Source organism: Brachionichthys hirsutus, chromosome 17, assembly GCF_040956055.1.
Source record: "Brachionichthys hirsutus isolate HB-005 chromosome 17, CSIRO-AGI_Bhir_v1, whole genome shotgun sequence".
NCBI lineage: Eukaryota > Metazoa > Chordata > Actinopteri > Lophiiformes > Brachionichthyidae > Brachionichthys > Brachionichthys hirsutus.
In genome coordinates, this window is record NC_090913.1 from 214,476 (window position 1) to 235,246 (window position 20,771).

General features: G+C 44.0%; 1 protein-coding gene across 1 annotated transcript in view; it reads right to left on the reverse strand.

The window, feature by feature from the left end:
• Positions 1 to 1,490: 1,490 nt before the first annotated feature.
• Positions 1,491 to 20,771, reverse strand: part of npepps (aminopeptidase puromycin sensitive) — a 36,917-nt gene continuing 17,636 nt past the window's right edge. Inside the window, exons 11-23 of the mRNA XM_068750698.1 lie at positions 17,360 to 17,464; positions 15,958 to 16,018; positions 15,762 to 15,871; positions 14,412 to 14,475; positions 14,186 to 14,325; positions 13,572 to 13,706; positions 11,710 to 11,929; positions 7,635 to 7,777; positions 6,253 to 6,309; positions 6,057 to 6,164; positions 5,474 to 5,629; positions 5,301 to 5,348; positions 1,491 to 3,102 (exon numbers count right to left, since the gene is read on the reverse strand). Of these exons, the coding sequence (XP_068606799.1) occupies positions 2,956 to 3,102; positions 5,301 to 5,348; positions 5,474 to 5,629; positions 6,057 to 6,164; positions 6,253 to 6,309; positions 7,635 to 7,777; positions 11,710 to 11,929; positions 13,572 to 13,706; positions 14,186 to 14,325; positions 14,412 to 14,475; positions 15,762 to 15,871; positions 15,958 to 16,018; positions 17,360 to 17,464 (1,494 nt within the window). The 3' untranslated portion in view covers positions 1,491 to 2,955. The remainder of the gene's footprint in view (positions 3,103 to 5,300; positions 5,349 to 5,473; positions 5,630 to 6,056; positions 6,165 to 6,252; positions 6,310 to 7,634; positions 7,778 to 11,709; positions 11,930 to 13,571; positions 13,707 to 14,185; positions 14,326 to 14,411; positions 14,476 to 15,761; positions 15,872 to 15,957; positions 16,019 to 17,359; positions 17,465 to 20,771) is intronic.

The following is a 20,771-nucleotide window of genomic DNA, read 5'->3' on the forward strand; positions in this document are numbered from 1 at the left end:
CTGCAGGCGTAACTCAAACGATGCTGACTCGCAAGGCGTCCCTCGTTGATCCGGTGCTGAAGCTGGAGCGATGCAGACATCAGAGGATTTTAAACTGGAGCCAGTTGAGGATCCGGAGGACAGGGTTTCATGGAGGGAGTGAGGATGTACCGGGCTTTACTTAGGATTCTAGATGTGGAGATATAAACAATTGCATTGCCATAATCCAGTCTGGAGGTGATGAGGGCATGGATCAAAGTTCCAGCAGCAGAGGAGAGTACAGGTGGTCCTCACGTAACGACGGACTCGTTTAACGTTTAACTGAGTGTGTGTTTCGTGACAAGTAGTCGCTGTTACGATGAACGGAATGCACTGGCTGTGGAATTGTTAGTACGTACATATGTACAGAATAAATGGCCCTAACGCTAACAAATCACGTAGCGATAGAACTGAAGACACCTTCACGAAGAGCAAAACAACGAAGACGAGCTCTGTAAGGTAGGAGGGGCCTGGCTGTTGAGGGCTTTAAAAGTGAGTAGGATTTTAAATTCAATTCGTACTCTAACAGGAAGCGGAGACACCAGAACAGGGGAAATGTGTTCTCAGTCTGGTTCCTGTCAAAACACGATCTGCTGCGTTCTGGATCAGAACCCGGGCTGCTGCGTTCTGGATCAGAACCCGAGCTGCTGCGTTCTGGATCAGAACCCGAGCTGCTGCGTTCTGGATCAGAACCCGAGCTGCTGCGTTCTGGATCAGAACCCGAGCTGCTGCGTTCTGGATCAGAACCCGGGCTGCTGCGTTCTGGATCAGAACCCGGGCTGCTGCGTTCTGGATCAGAACCCGAGCTGCTGCGTTCTGGATCAGAACCCGAGCTGCTGCGTTCTGGATCAGAACCCGAGCTGCTGCGTTCTGGATCAGAACCCGGGCTGCTGCGTTCTGGATCAGAACCCGAGCTGCTGCGTTCTGGATCAGAACCCGAGCTGCTGCGTTCTGGATCAGAACCCGAGCTGCTGCGTTCTGGATCAGCTGAAGATGTTTAATAGACCTGTTGTTGTTCTGTGTCTTATGGAATACTGTCCAGTCGTATGTTCATCTGCATCACAAAGAGCTGCACAAGCTTCAAGAGGCACAAAAGAGGGCGGGGCCAGGGCCGTCCTTCGAGGTTCCTATGCATTCACGCCTTTATCAGGATAGTTAACAATAAAATTAAACTGACTAATTTTACTGATGTGGAGTGCTGTATTCAAAAATCAGCCCCGGTTTTTATCTGAGGCCACCAACACGCGACTTAAAGCTCCTCCACCCACGAACAAGTCCTCAAGTCCTCAGAGCAACATTTATACGAATTTCTGCAGATGAGAGCTACAACAGTTTGTAAGTCAACCTATTTCTGTAGAAATTGGTTTCCACCTTTATTTTATATTGTAAATGTTTGTAATTAAAATCCTTAGATTAGCAGCTAATGGGGATCCTAATTAAACAATAAAAAAAACTTGTCATTAAAGACGATGTATCAAGTGTTACTTTATTAGATTGCATATTTACATTTTCCTGTTTTCATTGCTTAATTCAAAGCTTTCCTACCTGATTTTTCTTGTCAAAGTTAGAACCACAAGCTGAAATAAAGTCGGATTCAAAAAGACATGAAAACATTTAACGGATCTGCACAACACAAACTTAAACGCTGGTTGAAAGTTTTCTAAAGACACCTAATTTACCCAAAAGACCAAGATATTTTTAAATTGTCTTTGTTCTCTCAATGTCAATTTAGAACCATTTATATTTTCAAATGAATATTTCAGCTGTTGTATACAAAAATGATTCAACAGCAGTGCTTTAGCAATTGGTAATCCGATAATGACTCCTCACCTGTGATAATATAAAATAAATTACAAATCCATTTCCAGGCATGCAGTGAAACCAACGTACTAATATCACATCATTTTCACTTGAAAGTTGGATGACTCGATCAGTTAAATGTTTTTATTAAACTTTGAGGTTTCTGTCAATATACAACAAGTCTCCATTGTCTGTTATCTAGATAAACGTGTGGAAATTGTATATTGCTGCCTCTTCTCTCCCGAATATTTATAGCAAACCAGTCAACCAGTTTGACCCCAGACGTTCAAACCTACTGAGGTGTTTTGCTGATGTTACTTCAAAGTGTTCTTCCATCTTCTGATACAAGTCAGAATTTAAATTTACTACATCAGATGGCATATAAAACATCCCAATATCTTCATTTCATAGAGGATTGAAAATTAATGTTATAATTCAAAGAACAGTTTGAGTATTGATTCACACTATACAAAATATGACTGGATCGAGCTCGCGGGCTTGGAAAGAGGCTGTACTCTAGAGATAACGTAGTACCATGCTCTCCTCACCAGAACGCATTCACGTTTTTAGCATATGGAGCATTGCTTTTGGTAGAAACAGCGACAGACAACCGTTGTTAAGCCCGTTCTACCAAGGCGCCTCACACTTTTGCCAAATCACATGCCTGATAGAAAAGTGGGCAGAAACATGAACGGAGATAAAACCCGGCAGAGAACACAAACAAAGCAGCAAATGCAAAATAAAACAAAGGTGAGAAGCGATTCACAGTTTTCTCAGCTACAACGCAGAGAGGGCTGATGGTGAGTGTTCAGGCCCGGTTCATGGCCCGGTTCATGGCCCGGTTCATGGCCCGGTTCATGGCCCGGTTCATGGCCCGGTTCATGGCCCGGTTCATGGCCCGGTTCATGGCCCGGTTCATGGCCCGGTTCATGGCCCGGTTCATGGCCCGGTTCATGGCCCGGTTCATGGGCATCGCTGTGATCCGACGACTCTGCTAACATGACACTTTGTTAAATTTGGTTTCTTAGACAAATAAAGCCTACAGTAATTACGTTCTGACCCTCACTCTGGGCTGGAATATACTTTTTGGAGGCAGCAGCTACATCGCTGGGAGGATCCCCAGCGGAGGGGCGGGGCTTAAACAGGAGGTGCCTTGCGCTGCAGTAGATAGCGGTGGATATCCTCGGCGTCCCGCTTCAGCCAGGCGGCGTTGAGGAGGATGTTCTCGCAGCACTGCTGCACGGTGCGCTCGGCCGACGGCGCCGGGTGGCCGTCGAAGAAGCTCTGCAGACATCAGGAACGCGTCGGTACGTCAGAGTAGGACTAAACAACACTTGGGAAATACTGCAATACAGACAGTACTAAAACCTCCTCCCGAACCATGAGCAAGTTAAAGGGGCCAGCCAAAGACATCACTCAACCCTTCACCAGAGATAATGGATGCTACGTGAGATATGTCAGTACGCTGCTGCAGCTAGAGAGCTAACTATGGAACCATCAGGAATAAAACCTGATTTGATGTTCTTAGAGTCTTAAATGAGTCTCTGCTGCCTGACTTCGTTAATAGAGGCGGGGTATTCCCAAGAAGACCCCAAAAGAATAATAATATATGAATATATATTTACGAGATAGAATGTTAGCGCAGTACAAGTGCAGTCATCAATAGTATGTATTACAGTACAAGTACAGTCAAACAGGTCTATCTTCAGCTAATCCAGAACGCAGCAGCTCGGGTTCTGATCCAGAACGCAGCGGCTCGGGTTCTGATCCAGAACGCAGCGGCTCGGGTTCTGATGTTATCAAGCTCCTTTATTGTGGAATCAGCTCCCTGATTGGTTCCTGAGACAGACACCATCTCTATGTTCAAGAGTAGATTAAAGACTTTCCTTTTTAACAAAGCTTATAACTAATCGATGCAGTAATCAATATAATCAATATGCTGTCATTAGGCAGCATTGGTGGCTTAACATCATGACACACTGAGCTCCTCCCCCTTTATCTGGTTATTCATGTTATAAATATATGTCAGTAATCTCTCTCTCTCCCCTCTAGTCTTGTTCTCTCTCTCCCTCTGTTTGTCCCTCTCTCTCTTTCAGGTCCTTCTGTCCGTGGTGCTGCAGAACCTGGACCTGTGTCCCTCAACACCGATGTCCATCGCTAGCATTAGCATTTATAGCTTTATATCACTAGCATTAGCATTTATAGCTTTATATCGCTAGCATTAGCATTTATAGCTTTATATCGCTAGCATTAGCATTTATAGCTTTATATCGCTAGCATTAGCATTTATAGCTTCATATCGCTAGCATTAGCATTTATAGCTTTATATCGCTAGCATTAGCATTTATAGCTTTATACCGCTAGCATTAGCATTTATAGCTTCATATCGCTAGCATTAGCATTTATAGCTTTATATCACTAGCATTAGCATTTATAGCTTTATATCGCTAGCATTAGCATTTATAGCTTTATATCGCTAGCATTAGCATTTATAGCTTTATATCGCTAGCATTAGCATTTATAGCTTCATATCGCTAGCATTAGCATTTATAGCTTTATATCGCTAGCATTAGCATTTATACCGCTAGCATTAGCATTTATAGCTTCATATCGCTAGCATTAGCACTTATAGCTTTATATCACTAGCATTAGCATTTATAGCTTCATATCGCCAGCATTAGCACTTATAGCTTTATATCGCTAGCATTAGCACTTATAGCTTTATATCGCTAGCATTAGCATTTATAGCTTTATATCGCTAGCATTAGCATTTATAGCTTTATATCGCTAGCATTAGCATTCATAGCTTTATATCGCTAGCATTAGCACTTATAGCTTTATATCGCTAGCATTAGCACTTATAGCTCAACGTAGCAGCTCTGTAGTCCGTGGCTTGCTCAGCAGCCTCCATGTCGAGTCACTGGATGTCGCTTTGAGCAGCGTTTGTCTGCTCCTGTTCTCACTCCCTCTGCTTTTGACTCTTCCCACCTGCCCATCTCACCATATCCCCGTCAACCTGTCTCCATCTGTCATTGTCTCTCTCTCTGTAAATCAGTGACAGAGTCTTAGGTTCTGTCCAAGGTTTCTGCCCGTTAAAGGGAAGTGTCTCCTTGCCTCTGTCTCCAAAGTTCTTGCTCTTGTGGGTCAAGTTGGGTTCTGTCTTTCCCTGCTACTCCTGTAAAGTGCCTGAGATGTTTCTGTTACGATCTGGTTCTATAGAAACAATAATGAATGGCACGGAACGGCGCCCGGACCTTCAGCGTGCACCGGGGCGGTAGCAGCGGTCTCTAACGGGAACCTCCGCCCACATGGAAAATGTATGAAACGTCGTACAAAAACCTCCTCGTTCTTCATATTGAACACTTTCCATTTCAAACTCTAAAAAAATAGAACAATTTCCATTTGTGAATCTAAAAAATTATAAATCCCTAAAGCAAAAATACTGAAATTTCAAAACCAAAACAATTAGGAGAACCGCTCACCTTAACTTCAGCAGCCATTTTGTCATAAGCAAATCCATCGACAGTGAGCTGCCAAGACAGGTGAAGAAAGAAACGCGTGAGAAAAAGGCAGGTGCCTCGTGAATACGAGCACATGAGAACTTAAATGAGCTCTTGCATTGCACAGGACAAAGGATGATGACGATCATTTAAACCTTGATGAGCCGCGATATGAGGAAGCCACCCTGGTAACGGTTGTACAACTCTTCCCAGTGGTCCTTGACAAATTTCCAGGCAGCTTTCCGACCTTGTTTGCTGCTTCCTGCCACACCACCGATTACCGACACCGTGTCCTGGGGCCGAACCTCTTCCTGTCAGGCAGCAAAAGAAACACACAAACTAGCTTTGGTTGACCATATTCAAACGCTGTGGGTTGTGAAAAGGTCACAGACTTATCTTCTGTGGTGGAGTATTTCAAAGACATTTTATTTATTGTGCTCCTTTAATTATTGCATGCAAAAACGTATATAATGTTCTGGTACAACAGCAACGCAAATATAACCAGCAACCAGATCTAGCGTTCTGCTCAATGTCATTTATTGTGTTTGTTACGGCTTCTCGTTCCTTCAGCGTGACCCAGGATGCATTAGTATTCACACTGCTGAAGGAAACAAGCCAGATGTGGGAGTTAAAAATAACAATCAGCTCTAAATCCTGTAGTTTGTCTGTAACTCCACTGCAGAATCAGTAAATAAACAGGAGAAATCGACTAAATATGGAAAGCATGGGTGTCTGTACCGACAGGGCAAAGACGAGCACTCTCTGGATGAGGTCGGGGGCAGAGATGGCACCCAGCACCCGCTCGATGCGGTTCTTCTCCTCCTGCATGTCTGCTTGCTTATGGAGCTAAAGCGCAGAGGAGGACAGAGACCAATCAGAGCACAGACACCTGAATGCAGCGCGAGCGCGTCGACATGCTAGCCTGCAGCCACACCTTCAGCATCACGTCCAAGGTACCGGCATCTCCATGCTTCAGCACGGTCAGATACACCTGAAGTCAGGAAGAAAGACAAACCAAGACAAATTGATCCTCAACATATGTTGTGGCATTTTACTCGGGATGGACTGATCATCAGGACCAATCATAGCGGCTGATATTCAGCATTTTGACACACATCACCATCAGTACAAACGTCATTCCTTTCACGCAAACGTTGGAATAACAATAACATTCCTTGATTTATTAATGCGACGGCCGGTGAGATCGACGTAAAACCGGCTCTGTCTCCAACATCGTCCACCCACAGCACCATCCGATTGGTTACACGCAGAGCCATGGCCCGGGCAGAACAGCCAATCAGCAACGAGCTGTGCATGTGCAGCCCTCAAGGACACAGAACGCTTTGAGAGTGAAGAAACTCTGGAGAAACTTTGCTGCTCAATCTGGAAAAAAATGTTTTTATCTAACTTTGTTTTATTTACTTTAGAACGATATTTATTTTATTGAAAATTTCAGGAAGCTATTTATTTCTTAAATTTTTCATTTAACTTTATTAGACGTGCTGCTGAGCTTCATTGATTATTGTCCAAGAAAAAAAAGGAGCCGTTTGATAAACATAAGCTTAAAGACATTTAAATGAAGTTAAGTGTTGGAGTTCATATTATTCTAAATTTTGACACCAATATTTTCACTTTTACTGCAAATGAATACCGGCTACAAATATCGGTTATTGACTACTAACAATCGGTATCGGCCATAAAACACAAAACAAATCGGTCAACCTCTACATTTTACATCATAATTGTGTAAGCCAAGATGTTAATGGTAATCGAATCATCCCTGTAATTTCTGATCAATGTGTACAAAAGACCTTTTCTCATTTACTCTGACATTTGAGCCACCTGGTGACGTAGTTCTCACACAAATGTCCAGCGTACAGATGTGATTATCATTTCGACATGAGATCAAACACCAGACTGGAGTGATGGGCGAAAAACCCACAGAAGCAGACCTTCAATGCAAAAAATGAACGGTGAATAAACGAGGAGAAACCGCTTCTCGTTGGGTGGTTAAATGAAGACCATAATACGCATCTTCAGATGCAGATCACACTTTGATTCTTATTTGGGCACGTCGCTCTTTGTAATTGAATCCATCCACTGCTCAATCTGCACACACGTGAAATGCGTTAACAAACTTGACGCAATTAACTGCCAAAAATAGTCAACGGCGTTAACGCGTTATTTTTGACAGCCCTAATAAAAATATATTTTTTACGAGCTTATGAGTATATTTTTACCAGTTGTATGGGAATATGCGTCAAAAAGGATTGTACTGACAAAAGATAATCACAGGCGGCGTTTTATCTTGCTTACCGGGCTCCTCAGGTCTGCAGGCAGGATCTGTTTGCCCTCCAAGTGATCCCTGAATCTATGCCGCGCCTCCTCCAGCGTGGGTTTGTGTCCCGCCTTGCCCAGCTTCCCGAGAACCAGACCTCTCAAAAGGGCGCCCAGGTGACCTGCAGGACAAAGCAATCACGCTACGTTTGTCTCTTCTCTTGCCACAGGACGCCTTCTGAAGACATCCTGGTGTTTCAACAGTCCAAAACTCTAGTCTGCAAATACAAAGGACAAAAAAAGAATGAAAGCCGCAAGCGGCGCCAAAAGCCCTCGCGGGCCGACGCACGCCGCTTTTGTTCCGAGTTCTTCAGAAGTGTTTATATTTGAGCTGCATTAGTAGCTCACAGTTCAGTCAAATCTGTATTGGGATAATATGGGACATTTTGGCCATTGCCATGGCAACAGCGTAAAAAATACAGCCTAGATAGACGCTCAGGCCGAATAAAGAATTCTCATTCAGTTTTCACTGTTAACGCAACTAAATAGTACGTTTCTTTTTGCTCTCATAGCAGAATATGTTGCAGCAGGTCAGGTTGTGTGAATGGACAAAAAGGTCTATTAAACATCTCCAGCTAATCCAGAACGCAGCAGCTCGTGTTCTGATCCAGAACGCAGCGGCTCGGCTTCTGATCCAGAACGCAGCGGCTCGGGTTCTGATCCAGAACGCAGCGGCTCGGGTTCTGATCCAGAACGCAGCGGCTCGTGTTCTGATCCAGAACGCAGCGGCTCGGGTTCTGATCCAGAACGCAGCGGCTCGGCTTCTGATCCAGAACGCAGCGGCTCGGCTTCTGATCCAGAACGCAGCGGCTCGTGTTCTGATCCAGAATGCAGCAGCTCGTGTTCTGATCCAGAATGCAGCAGCTCGTGTTCTGATCCAGAACGCAGCTGCTCGGGTTCTGATCCAGAATGCAGCAGCTCGTGTTCTGATCCAGAATGCAGCAGCTCGGGTTCTGATCCAGAACGCAGCGGCTCATGTTCTAACAGGAACCAGACTGGGAGAACACATTTCCCCTGTTCTGGCGTCTCTGCTTCCTGTTAGGGAACGGATTGAATATAAAATCCTTCTACTCACTTTTAAAGCCCTCACCAGCCAGGCCCCTCCTTACCTTACAGAGATGATTATCCCCCAGACAGGGGGGCAGAGCTTTCAGTTATCAAGCTCCTTTATTGTGGAATCAGCTCCCTGATTGGTTCGTGAGACAGACACCATCTCTATGTTCAAGAGTAGATTAAAGACTTTCCTTTGTAACAAAGCTTATAGTTAATCGATGCAGTAATCAATATAATCAATATGCTGTCATTAGGCAGCATTGGTGGCTTAACATCATGACACACTGAGCTCCTCCCCCTTTATCTGGTTATTCATGTTATAAATATATGTCAGTAATCTCTCTCTGTAGTCTTGGTGCATGACTCCAGCAGTGATGGGGGCACTAGGGGCACTAACCCCAAGATGGGTGCATGGCTCCAGCAGTGATGGGGGCACTAGGGGCACTGACCCCAAGATGGGTGCATGGCTCCAGCAGTGATGGGGGCACTAGGGGCACTGACCCCAAGATGGGTGCATGGCTCCAGCAGTGATGGGGGCACTAGGGGCACTGACCCCAAGATGGGTGCATGGCTCCAGCAGTGATGGGGGCACTAGGGGCACTGACCCCAAGATGGGTGCATGGCTCCAGCAGTGATGGGGGCACTAGGGGCACTAACCCCAAGATGGGTGCATGGCTCCAGCAGTGATGGGGGCACTAGGGGCACTAACCCCAAGATGGGTGCATGTCTCCAGCAGTGATGGGGGCACTAGGGGCACTAACCCCAAGATGGGTGCATGGCTCCAGATACCAGGAACATCTGACATCTCAGTGCAGAAGAGCGCTGTCCTCGGGACAACTAAGATACTACACACATACACAGTATACATACACATATGTGTATATATTGGTTCAACAAAAGTAAAGTTTTTAATTAAATGTATCTGGTGCAGCTACACCTGACATGTTCTGCTGTGCATACTTAGCAGTCTAAAAACAAGAATAATTAAAGCCGCAAGCGGCGTTGTAGGCCCTCGCCGGCCGACAGGCCGTTGAGCTGACCCGCCGACGCACGCCGCTTTTGTCCTGAGTGCTTCACAAGTGTTTAGATTTGAGCTGCATGAGTAGCTCACAGTTTAGTCAAATCGTTATTTGGATTATATGGCCATCTGCCATCAGGAGTTTCAATCCAATATGGCCGCCTTCCTGTGTGTCTGGGGGCGTGGCCATAATAAAAAAATTTTTTGCACTGACATGACGCATGTCTGTACCGAATTTCGTGGCTGTCCGACAAAGTTGGCGTCGGACCCCTCCCCATAGGAGGGGTTGCCATCGCCACGGCAACAGCGTAAAAACAACAACATGGTTACGATTGTGTTTTTTGATCGGGACCACATGAGGGACTTTTCTGGAAAATTTCAATCATTTCTGGCAAACAATTTTTTTAATTCCCATTCAATTTTTGTTATCGTTCTCTAGGGGGCGCTGTAAGGCTGATTGTCAAAGTTTCCCTTTTAAAGTGTCCAGGTAGGAAGGGTCAATAAGTGTTTAAAATTTGGTTTGGATTGGAGTGTGTGTGTGTGTGTGTGCAAACGCTGACTCAGCAGTTTTTAAAATTATATCCAATATGGCCGCCTTCCTGTGTGTCTGGGGGCGTGGCCATAATATTATTTTTTTTTTGCCCTAACTTGACGCATGTGTGTACCAAATTTCGTGGCTGTCCGACAAAGTTGGCGTCGGACCCCCCATAGGCACAATGCATTGTGATTTTTGTAGGTGGCGCGCCACTTTTTCATGCCCAATTTCGAAACACATAAAATAATTAATTTTTCGCCGGTTCTGAGCTTGGTTCAAAGTTTGGTGAGTTTTCGAGCATGTTCAGGGGGTCAAATTGCCGTTTAAACAACAGGTTGACGAGCGCTTCCGATGGTTGCGCTCGTCAACCATCGGAAGACAGTTACAAACACGAGTTGACTCGCTGCACTCGTCAACTGTGTTTGTGGATCTCTGTGTGTGTGTGTTGTTTAGTGTCGGGGTGTGTGTGTGTGCTATTGAGTGTCGGTGTGTGTGTGCGTGGGTGTGTTGGTCGTCCTCAACAGCATGGCAAAGTTGGATGCCGAGGGTTGACGAGCTGCCCCGCCCCTCACGCCTAGGATAGGCGCTCGGGCCTAATAAAAATGGAGCAATCTCCCATCCTCCGTGGTGCATTCTTTGCAGCAGAGTATAAATTGATCTTAACAAAATAAAAGCGCTACCATGCCCATCTTCCGGGGTATCTTCTGAGCAGCATATTAAGCAGGTCCCCATCGTGACCCCCGCTCTGACGGCGCTGCACCTCACCCGTCTTCTGGGGTATCGTCTGAGCAGCATATTAAGCAGGTCCCCATCGTGACCCCCGCTCTGACGGCGCTGCACCTCACCCATCTTCTGGGGTGCTACTAGGACACTGAGCTTGTAACGGTGCTCAGGTGTCCTGAAACCCTGCGTTGTCAGACCTCAACAGAAAAAGGTGGCGCATCGCCCGGCCCACTTCTAAACGACCCGGGTCCAGTTTGTAGCTGGTGTCAGCGCTCGCTCGACGCTGAACTCTCAGCTCAGAAGTTGATCAAATGAATACAAAATTGTGTATTGTTCGATTCATAGAGCGTACTGAACAGATACACGTATTGTTGCACTCATTTATATATATATGAACGCACACAGTATACGCACACATATATAAGCTTGTGTGTGGATTGCTCACAGGCGCCCACTACAGGGTGTACCGGTAATTGTAATTTCAGACAAAAAAAAAAAGATTATTTTCCCCGCATCAATCAGAATCACATCTCAATGCATACACCTGTCACACAAACCTTAGTACGTTCCACATTACTTAAGAATATCCTTAACTATGTGGTACAAATACATGAATACATTTATAAAGCACTGACAGATGCAACCATATCTTGAAACATCTTGATTGTTAATGAAAACTAATCTTCTATGGTCTTAAGATACGAACCCTTACAGTTCCTCCTCACCTTCCCCTAATTTGCTGTCCCAGCCGAGTTCCAAGCCGATGGGCGTGAAGAGGTCCCGGATGAATTCCTGGATCTCCTCATGGTAGTCAGTGTGAGACAGAAGTGAGGATAACACTCCCAGGTTGCAGCTGAGGTCACTCCAAACCGTGTAGTTAGGTTCATTTACAAAAGCCTCCATGAGCTTCAGCACTTCCACTGTGCTGATCATCCCGGCACGAGACTGAATGTACAACACAATGTTCAGAAGTTTAGTTCTCTGCTGCAGTAAAAAACAAACACAGATAATCTTCCTACAAGACAAAAAGGTTTACTGATGTAGATCACCTACAAATGGATAGAACAGATGAGGTTAGGCAGGAAGCCCCGTGGAACATGATGTTTGCAGATGACATATCTATCCATCACCATGGCAAACAAAAAGGGGCTCAGAGCTGATCCCTGGTGCATCCCACCTCTACCCTAAACTCCTGCACACTTCACCGCTGTCGTACAACTGTCCTACATGTCCTGAACTACTCTGCCACTCCAGACTTCCTCGTGCAGTACCAAAGATCCTCTCTGCTGTCCTAGGCTTCCTCTAGATCTACAGAGACACAATGCAGCTCCTCCTGACCTTCCCATTGCTAGCCTCAACGCTAACGTTGAGTCTGTGGTACTCTTCCTCTGCATGAAGCCATACTGCCGCTCACAAATACTCACTTCTGTCCTTAGTCTAGCCTCAACCACATTTTCCCATAACCTCATCGTATCTCATCAGCTTCATCCCCCTATAGTTTCCACAAAAGGGAGACATCTATGTCTCCCTTTTTCTTGAAAATAGGCACCAGAACACTTCTCCATTCCTCTTGTATCTTCTTGGCTACTTATGGCTACAGAATAAATCTATCAAGTGGGATGCTTACGTGTGATGTTTGGTAAATACTGGGGCATCCACACTGAAGTTAAGAAGTTGGCCACAAATGTCAAAGTGGCCAACTTCCTGTGCGGTTCTGGTCCGTGTTCCAATCAACTTCTCCTTTTCGAGGTTGGTTAAACGTGTACCACATTTCATTCCTGTATGTTATATGGGTTGCCCGGGCTGCGTTTCAGGTAGCGCTGGGTGGTAGCCCCTTTACCACACCCATTTCTAATAACCATATCACACATAAATTATCACTTAGGTTGAATTTGGTACAAAGGTTGTTGAGGTCTCCAAAAACACAATTCTTGAGGAATAATAAATAATTCCTTGCATTGCATCATGTGCTGGCCCTAAGATCAAGTTTTGCAAATTACATGAGGTGAACACAGGGTTTGGGTTAGGAGGATTAATATAAAAATTGATCATGTCCAAAATGTACTACAGGGATAGTAACTGGATTCCAACAAATGTATCAGTTCATTAATAAAGCCTATTAAAATGTAGAAAATTAACAGCCAAATTTGTGTAATGCCTCAAGGTGTATGAATGTTCTCCGTCCATTCACACATTTCTTGTTGGGCATTCAAACTCAGTTCTGGGTGCAGTCATTTTGGCAGCCACAAAATACACTATTGCTTTTAAACGGCGAATGCTGATATGTAGCAATAATTTCTGTGTGCATGCATTACTCAGCAGAATAACACAATGAAAAACACCAGTAAACACCCATAACTAGAGTCCAGCCGCCTTTACCTTAAGATGACAGGTTTACACCTGGGGCTTGACTTTTACTCTTCTATTCTGTATCATATATCTACTTAATCTTGAAGGGAGAGCAATTCCATTCAATACAAACAACCAGTTAGCCTTTTGGAGGTCTCTAAATACTTGCAGGTGAATTTGTTAGATGATTAGAAAATGTAAATATTTCACTGCCAGCAAGCATGTTGGAGCGTTTCACCAGGGAAAAGAGGTCATTCTGTAAGCCGAGCCTATCCACAGGTTGCAAAGTGAGATCTTGGATGCCTGGAAGAAGACTCTCCAGCATGGACGAGCTGTACTGGATGCGATAGAAGCCCACAGTGCCAAGGTTGATCTGTCGACAACAAAGAGGTCAAAAATATTGTTACTCTTTACATTTTACTGAAAGTGAATGGAATAGCCTAACGTTACGGCAGGTTGAAGGTGCCGAGATTGCAAAAATCTCAGAAGTGCTAATGTTTTAAATGAACGAACATTACACTTGTCTTTCAGATTTAAAAGTATTTTTTGCAGATCATTATTATGGAAACATAATTAGTAGTCGGCCTCAATTTACAGGAAAAAGTGAGGAAGGAGGGATATGGTATTTAAAAGTCAGCAACTTAAAGTTTAGTAAATTCTTTATTCCGACAGCAACCATCATCAACAACTGCAATAGATAGTCATTTCACATTTGACAAGAACTAGCACTTCCAGAGCCCTACAAAATGACCACCAGCTGGCTACTGGCATGCATGTTTCTGATCAAACAAACACCCTCCCTGGATTTGGCATCATGGCCCAGCGCCTCCAGTGGGACTGACTTGATCTCACCTTGACCCACTGATCAGCGCTGACACCACTCAGAGTGATGGTCATCTCAGGTCTGTCCAGCAGAACCTTGAGCTTCGAGCATTTGGGGTCATCGCTGGTACAGATACTAACAGGAACCATCCAGCTGGGGCAGCTCTCACCTGCACGTTAGACATGAGAAGGCAGCCTAGAAGAAGCTGCGTCTGATACAAATGATTTAAGACACTGCATGTACACAAACACTTACCAACATGAGGCCCACTGGCACAGAACTTCCTCTGGGATATCTTGAGGATGCGGTTCTCGCCTTGCTGTTTAACATCACAAAGGTCAGTGTATGCATCAGCAGAACAGAACAAAGTCTTAAAACATCCTTTTCACTTTTGCCTCTAAATTTCACCATGTAGTCACTCGGAGATAATCTCTATATTTGTTGTTTGACAATGTCTTCAATTGTGCTATGCGTCAACCAATGTGTCCATACAGTGGAGCCATATGCAGACGACTTGCTTCCGTTCGTTTGTTTCCTGGATTTGATACCAGTCTAGAGATTGAACACACATTTCATGGCACCTTTCCAAGGAGAATCACCTTCAGCCATTGTCAAAGATAACCCTCTAGACATCTTGTTATTAATAATCAAATGCACACGATGAAACAGGCAGAGTCCAGTTAACTTTTACGATGGGGAGCAGACTCCCCATGGCCGCTGCCAGAGTTCCGTTTCCGGGTCACCTTTATTGACTCTGTCGAAGGGTGTGGCTTAGCTGGTTGCATACAATCTTCTTTGCCCACCAGATGGGGCTGTTCCTCTCATTAACACTTAGAATAATTTATGTATATTTCCATTGCTCTAACAGCTGTGAGCGCCTCCTTTAGCTCTGCTATGCAACTGATGTTGTAGATATTCCACCATCATTTAGCAGAATAGACACGCAGTCTACATGCTGAAAAACAAGGAGACGAGGTTGAATACGATACTAAAAGACCGCCGTGAGCTGCCTGCTCTCTCTACACTGTATCTGCAACAAGTTGGGCCAACTTGTGTGTTGCAATTTTCGTAAACTAGCAAAATGACAAAAAATATATATATTTTACAGCTTCAAAGTGGAAAACGCCAAATGAGGGGAAGAAGAGAAGCCAACAACCTACAAGAAAAAGAAAACTTCTTAAAACAGACAAACCAGGAGTCAGACTTAAAACACGGGTTTATCTACAGCTGACTTGGCACCAAGTCCGCTCTGCCTTAACGAAGCCTTAAAACTGCTTCAACACAGAGACCAAGAACACTGGATTAAAAGACAAGAACTTGGACTTCATGAGAAGAAAAACTCTTTCATGACAAAAGCAATATCTGAGAACACAATTTACGGGGGGTAGATATTGGTGTAATACTTGTTTCATTGTTATTGCAAGTGCAACCATAAAGTTTATCGGTAAGATTATATTTATCCTATTTTGACTTAATTACTCCCCTGTCAAATCGCCCAGCATGAAGCCGGTCCATGGCAGGAAAAAGGTTGGGGATCCTGTACATTTCTTGGACTTTGTTTTTTATGTAACTTAGTGACTGAAAAAATGTACAATCAAAGCTCACCTGTTCTTGGTCAACTACTATTAAGGGAAAGCCCATTTGCTTTGTCCACGAGCCCATCACTGCAGCGATGGGTTTTCCACTGGCCTTTCCCAAACAGTCCCATAGATCCTCTGTCAAACACAGATGGGAGTGACATGATTAAAAACCCACTATCAGATGTTTGAGCTTGATAAGAATATTTCCAGCTAGGTCTTACCAGTTGAAGCATTTTTATGTTGAAATTTCAATAGATAGGAATTCATTCCTTTCCTAAAGTCCTACAATGAAAGAGTAATAAGTAACGTATTAATTCTTAGTCCACAAAAGATTTCTGGAACTTCCCAGTGAAACATGGCAGCATTCTCCTTAACAGCTGAAGATGAGGTATTGTGAAAACATATAAAACTAATTACGTCACTGCGCATGTCACCTCTGGAATCCCCAGAATGCCAAGCTAATTACAAAGATGGTATTTGTTCTGTTTTTAATTCCGAACATTTCACTGCAGCCGCTAACAATTATTGCAAACCCTAAGAAGGGTTGAAAACCACTGGGTGAGCTCAGCAAACATCACAGTGCAGAAGTTGTGTCTTACAATAGGGAGTCTTGGAACAGGTTCTCTGTCAGTGACCTTGTCACACAGGCCTGTTCAGGTGTGTTCAGGTGTGTTGCAACTGTTGCAGCAGCGGGCAAGAAGATTTTTCTCTTGGACTTTAAATCATGAGGGGAAAACACTAAGAATCAACTGGACTTCAGTTTGGTTGAAGATGTTTCACCTTCATCCAAGAGGCTTCTTCTCAGTTCCAAATGACTGGTAGAGTCCAGACACTTATACTCCTGGACCGAACCGAACCACCAGGACGACACGACTCCCCAGGAGTCATCAACATTCATGAGGTGAAGGGTCGTTGTCCCCCACACTCAGGTGTGGCTGAGGTCAGTACTGCATTGCGTGTTGCTGATAGATGGTGTCTTAAACCACCTCCGTTCAGGGATGGTTTCTTCAGTTTGACAAAAATGTCTTCTTTAACTCCTCCCTCAAACCACCTCTCTTCCCTGGTTAGAACCTGGACATTACTGTCCTCAAAGGAGTGTCATGTACCTGGTTGCAGGGGACAACAACCCTTCACCTTATGAATGTTAATGACTCCTGGGGTTTTAACCCTTTGTTTCCTGCTCCAACAGGAGTGTAAGTATCTGGACCCTCTTGGATGAAGGTAAAACATCTTCACCCAAACCTAAGTCCAGTTGATTCTTCCTTTTTGCTCTTTGATTTACCTCGACCTGGATGACCGAGAACCTACACAGACATCTTAGAATTCATTCATGCTTTCAATGTCTTCTTAAATTTATTTGGGTTACTCAAGCTTCTGACTCAAACTGTACAATATGAGCTTTGTGGGGTGGTTTGGCATTCGTTTTCATTTTTTTCGGTTTTAAAACAAGTCCCCATCTTCGTCACTTGTTTTGGATAATGCAATAGATTTTACTGTGAAGGGTCACAAGTTATTTTGAACTAATCAATGGCTTATGCACAGGGGTAAGTGGATAATGGCAGAATTTCATGTTTGTGTGGCCTATATTATTAGATAAAAGCACAAAAACAGTCGTATTCCAACCTTGTCTCCTATGTAGTTGTGCAACATGCGAATCACAGATGCTCCTTTGCTGTAGGAGATGGCGTCAAATATTTCATCCACCTCTGAAGGATGGCCGACATTTACCTGGATCAGAAAACCACAAATCATACTGAAACCCTGAAAGCATCTTTCATGGCCTTCAACATGCATTATATATTCTTAACCAGTATTATACCCATGAAATAATGATTACTTCCAAAAGAATGCATATTTAGTGAAATTCTGTAGAAATTGTAAAAAAAATTAAATCCAACAGACCCTACATTATGCAGGAGTTATAGCATATCACTCATCTCTAATAGAAGAGAACAAATCTACTCCAAGGTTTCTCTCTGACACCGTAGCTAGGCTAACACAAAGCTAGAGCAGCATATTACTCATCTCTAATAGAAGAGAACAAATCTAATCCAAGGTTTCTCTCTAACACCGTAGCTAGGCTAACACAAAGCTAGAGCAGCATATTACTCATCTAATAGAAGAGAACAAATCTAATCCAAGGTTTCTCTCTGACACCGTAGCTAGGCTAACACAAAGCTAGAGCAGCATATTACTCATCTAATAGAAGAGAACAAATCTAATCCAAGGTTTCTCTCTGACACCGTAGCTAGGCTAACACAAAGCTAGAGCAGCATATTACTCATCTCTAATAGAAGAGAACAAATCTAATCCAAGGTTTCTCTCTGACACCGTAGCTAGGCTAACACAAAGCTAGAGCAGCATATTACTCATCTCTAATAGAAGAGAACAAATCTAATCCAAGGTTTCTCTCTGACACCGTAGCTAGGCTAACACAAAGCTAGAGCAGCATATTACTCATCTAATAGAAGAGAACAAATCTAATCCAAGGTTTCTCTCTGACACCGTAGCTAGGCTAACACAAAGCTAGAGCAGCATATTACTCATCTCTAATAGAAGAGAACAAATCTAATCCAAGGTTTCTCTCTGACACCGTAGCTAGGCTAACACAAAGCTAGAGCAGCATATTACTCATCTCTAATAGAAGAGAACAAATATAATCCAAGGTTTCTCTCTGACACCGTAGCTAGGCTAACACAAAGCTAGAGCAGCATATTACTCATCTCTAATAGAAGAGAACAAATCTAATCCAAGGTTTCTCTCTGACACCGTAGCTAGGCTAACACAAAGCTAGAGCAGCATATTACTCATCTAATAGAAGAGAACAAATCTAATCCAAGGTTTCTCTCTGACACCGTAGCTAGGCTAACACAAAGCTAGAGCAGCATATTACTCATCTCTAATAGAAGAGAACAAATCTCATCCAAGGTTTCTCTCTGACACCGTAGCTAGGCTAACACAAAGCTAGAGCAGCATATTACTCATCTCTAATAGAAGAGAACAAATCTAATCCAAGGTTTCTCTCTAACACCGTAGCTAGGCTAACACAAAGCTAGAGCAGCATATTACTCATCTAATAGAAGAGAACAAATCTAATCCAAGGTTTCTCTCTGACACCGTAGCTAGGCTAACACAAAGCTAGAGCAGCATATTACTCATCTCTAATAGAAGAGAACAAATCTAATCCAAGGTTTCTCTTTGACACCGTAGCTAGGCTAACACAAAGCTAGAGCAGCATATTACTCATCTAATAGAAGAGAACAAATCTAATCCAAGGTTTCTCTCTGACACCGTAGCTAGGCTAACACAAAGCTAGAGCAGCATATTACTCATCTCTAATAGAAGAGAACAAATCTAATCCAAGGTTTCTCTCTGACACCGTAGCTAGGCTAACACAAAGCTAGAGCAGCATATTACTCATCTAATAGAAGAGAACAAATCTAATCCAAGGTTTCTCTCTGACACCGTAGCTAGGCTAACACAAAGCTAGAGCAGCATATTACTCATCTAATAGAAGAGAACAAATATAATCCAAGGTTTCTCTCTGACACCGTAGCTAGGCTAACACAAAGCTCCAGGTCTCAGTAGTGAAGATTTCATGAACTTCTTCAGCACCAAAATTGAATCTATTCGGGACGTCATTCATCAGCGTCTGCCTTCGTGTGGCATTGACCCCTCCCTGAGTGATGGAAGTAGAGATACGACTGTTACCGCTTCTCAAAAAACCAACATTGGATCCTGATGTCTCGGCTAACTATCGGCCAATTTCAAACCTTCCATTCCCGTCAAAGCTTCTAGAGAAAGCAGTTTCCAGTCAGCTGTGTGAATTCTGACAAGACAATTAGTTATTTGAGGTTTTCCAGTCGTGTTTCAGAGCTCATCATAGCACAAAGACAGCATTAGTTAAAGTCAATGACATTCCATTTTCACCCTAGTACAAGGGCCCCTTGAAACAACGGACAGGTTTCAGCACAACACTGCTTTGAATAGCTCGATAGACCTTCCGTTACAAACACAGGTAGAACCAATCATGAAAAATACTATTTAACACATGTAATCGCTGGCTGTGCTCGTCTGAGGTTCTTTCTCAGAGAGTGGCACCATGGGGGCCTATAAACAACTGTCCACTGAGCTAAAGACTAAGATAATTCATTTTCATAAACTAGGAGAAGTATACAAGAAATTATCGGGAAGGTTTGCACCGTCTGTCTCCAGTCAGAAATGTAGTGCAGAACTGAAAGGCCACAGAAAGGTCTTGTGAAGGAAAGGTGTGGTAGGCCGAAGACGATATCAGCAAGGCGCAGGTGAAGGGTGTGAGAACGGTAACAGACAAGCCACAGACCACCCCCAAGAACCACACGAACATCCGGCTGCCGACTGTCGTCGTTCATCGCTCTACAATCCGGCGTACTTTGTTTGTCGGAAGGGAGATGGGCAAAAAGCCTTTCCTGAGTGTTCGTCACAAGAAGAGTCGCATGAGGTACGAAAAAGAACATCTGGACAAGCCACAAGCATTACGGAAGAATACACTGTGGTCAGACGAGACCAAGATATATTCAGTCACAGCAAGAGGAGGTGTGCGTGGGGGAAAACACACTGAACCCCATGAGAGGAACCTTCTGCCTACCGTGACACGATCACGCCTGCGAGTAATACTCTGCTTTGAGATACGAGCACACTTTCCTACGCTGACGCTAGATGGCCGAGCGTTGCGAGCACTCCAAGCACGCTTCACTCGCTCAGTGATCCTGGCTGTATCTGTGAACGTTCTTTATAAGTGATGGGTCCAAAGAAAGCGAGCGGTAAGGATGGGAGTGAGAAGAAAAAACTCACGATGGAAATAAAGCATGAAATTATCGATCAACATGACCGTGGTGTACGCGCAAGTGATTTGGAACGCCAGTACGAGTGGAGTACATCGACGACACGTACAATCCCCAATCAGAAGGATGCTGTCACGAACACAAAGGCAATATTTCAAAGATCAGGCACGTATTAACCTAAAAGGATGCAGAAAAGGTAGCCCATTCTGGAC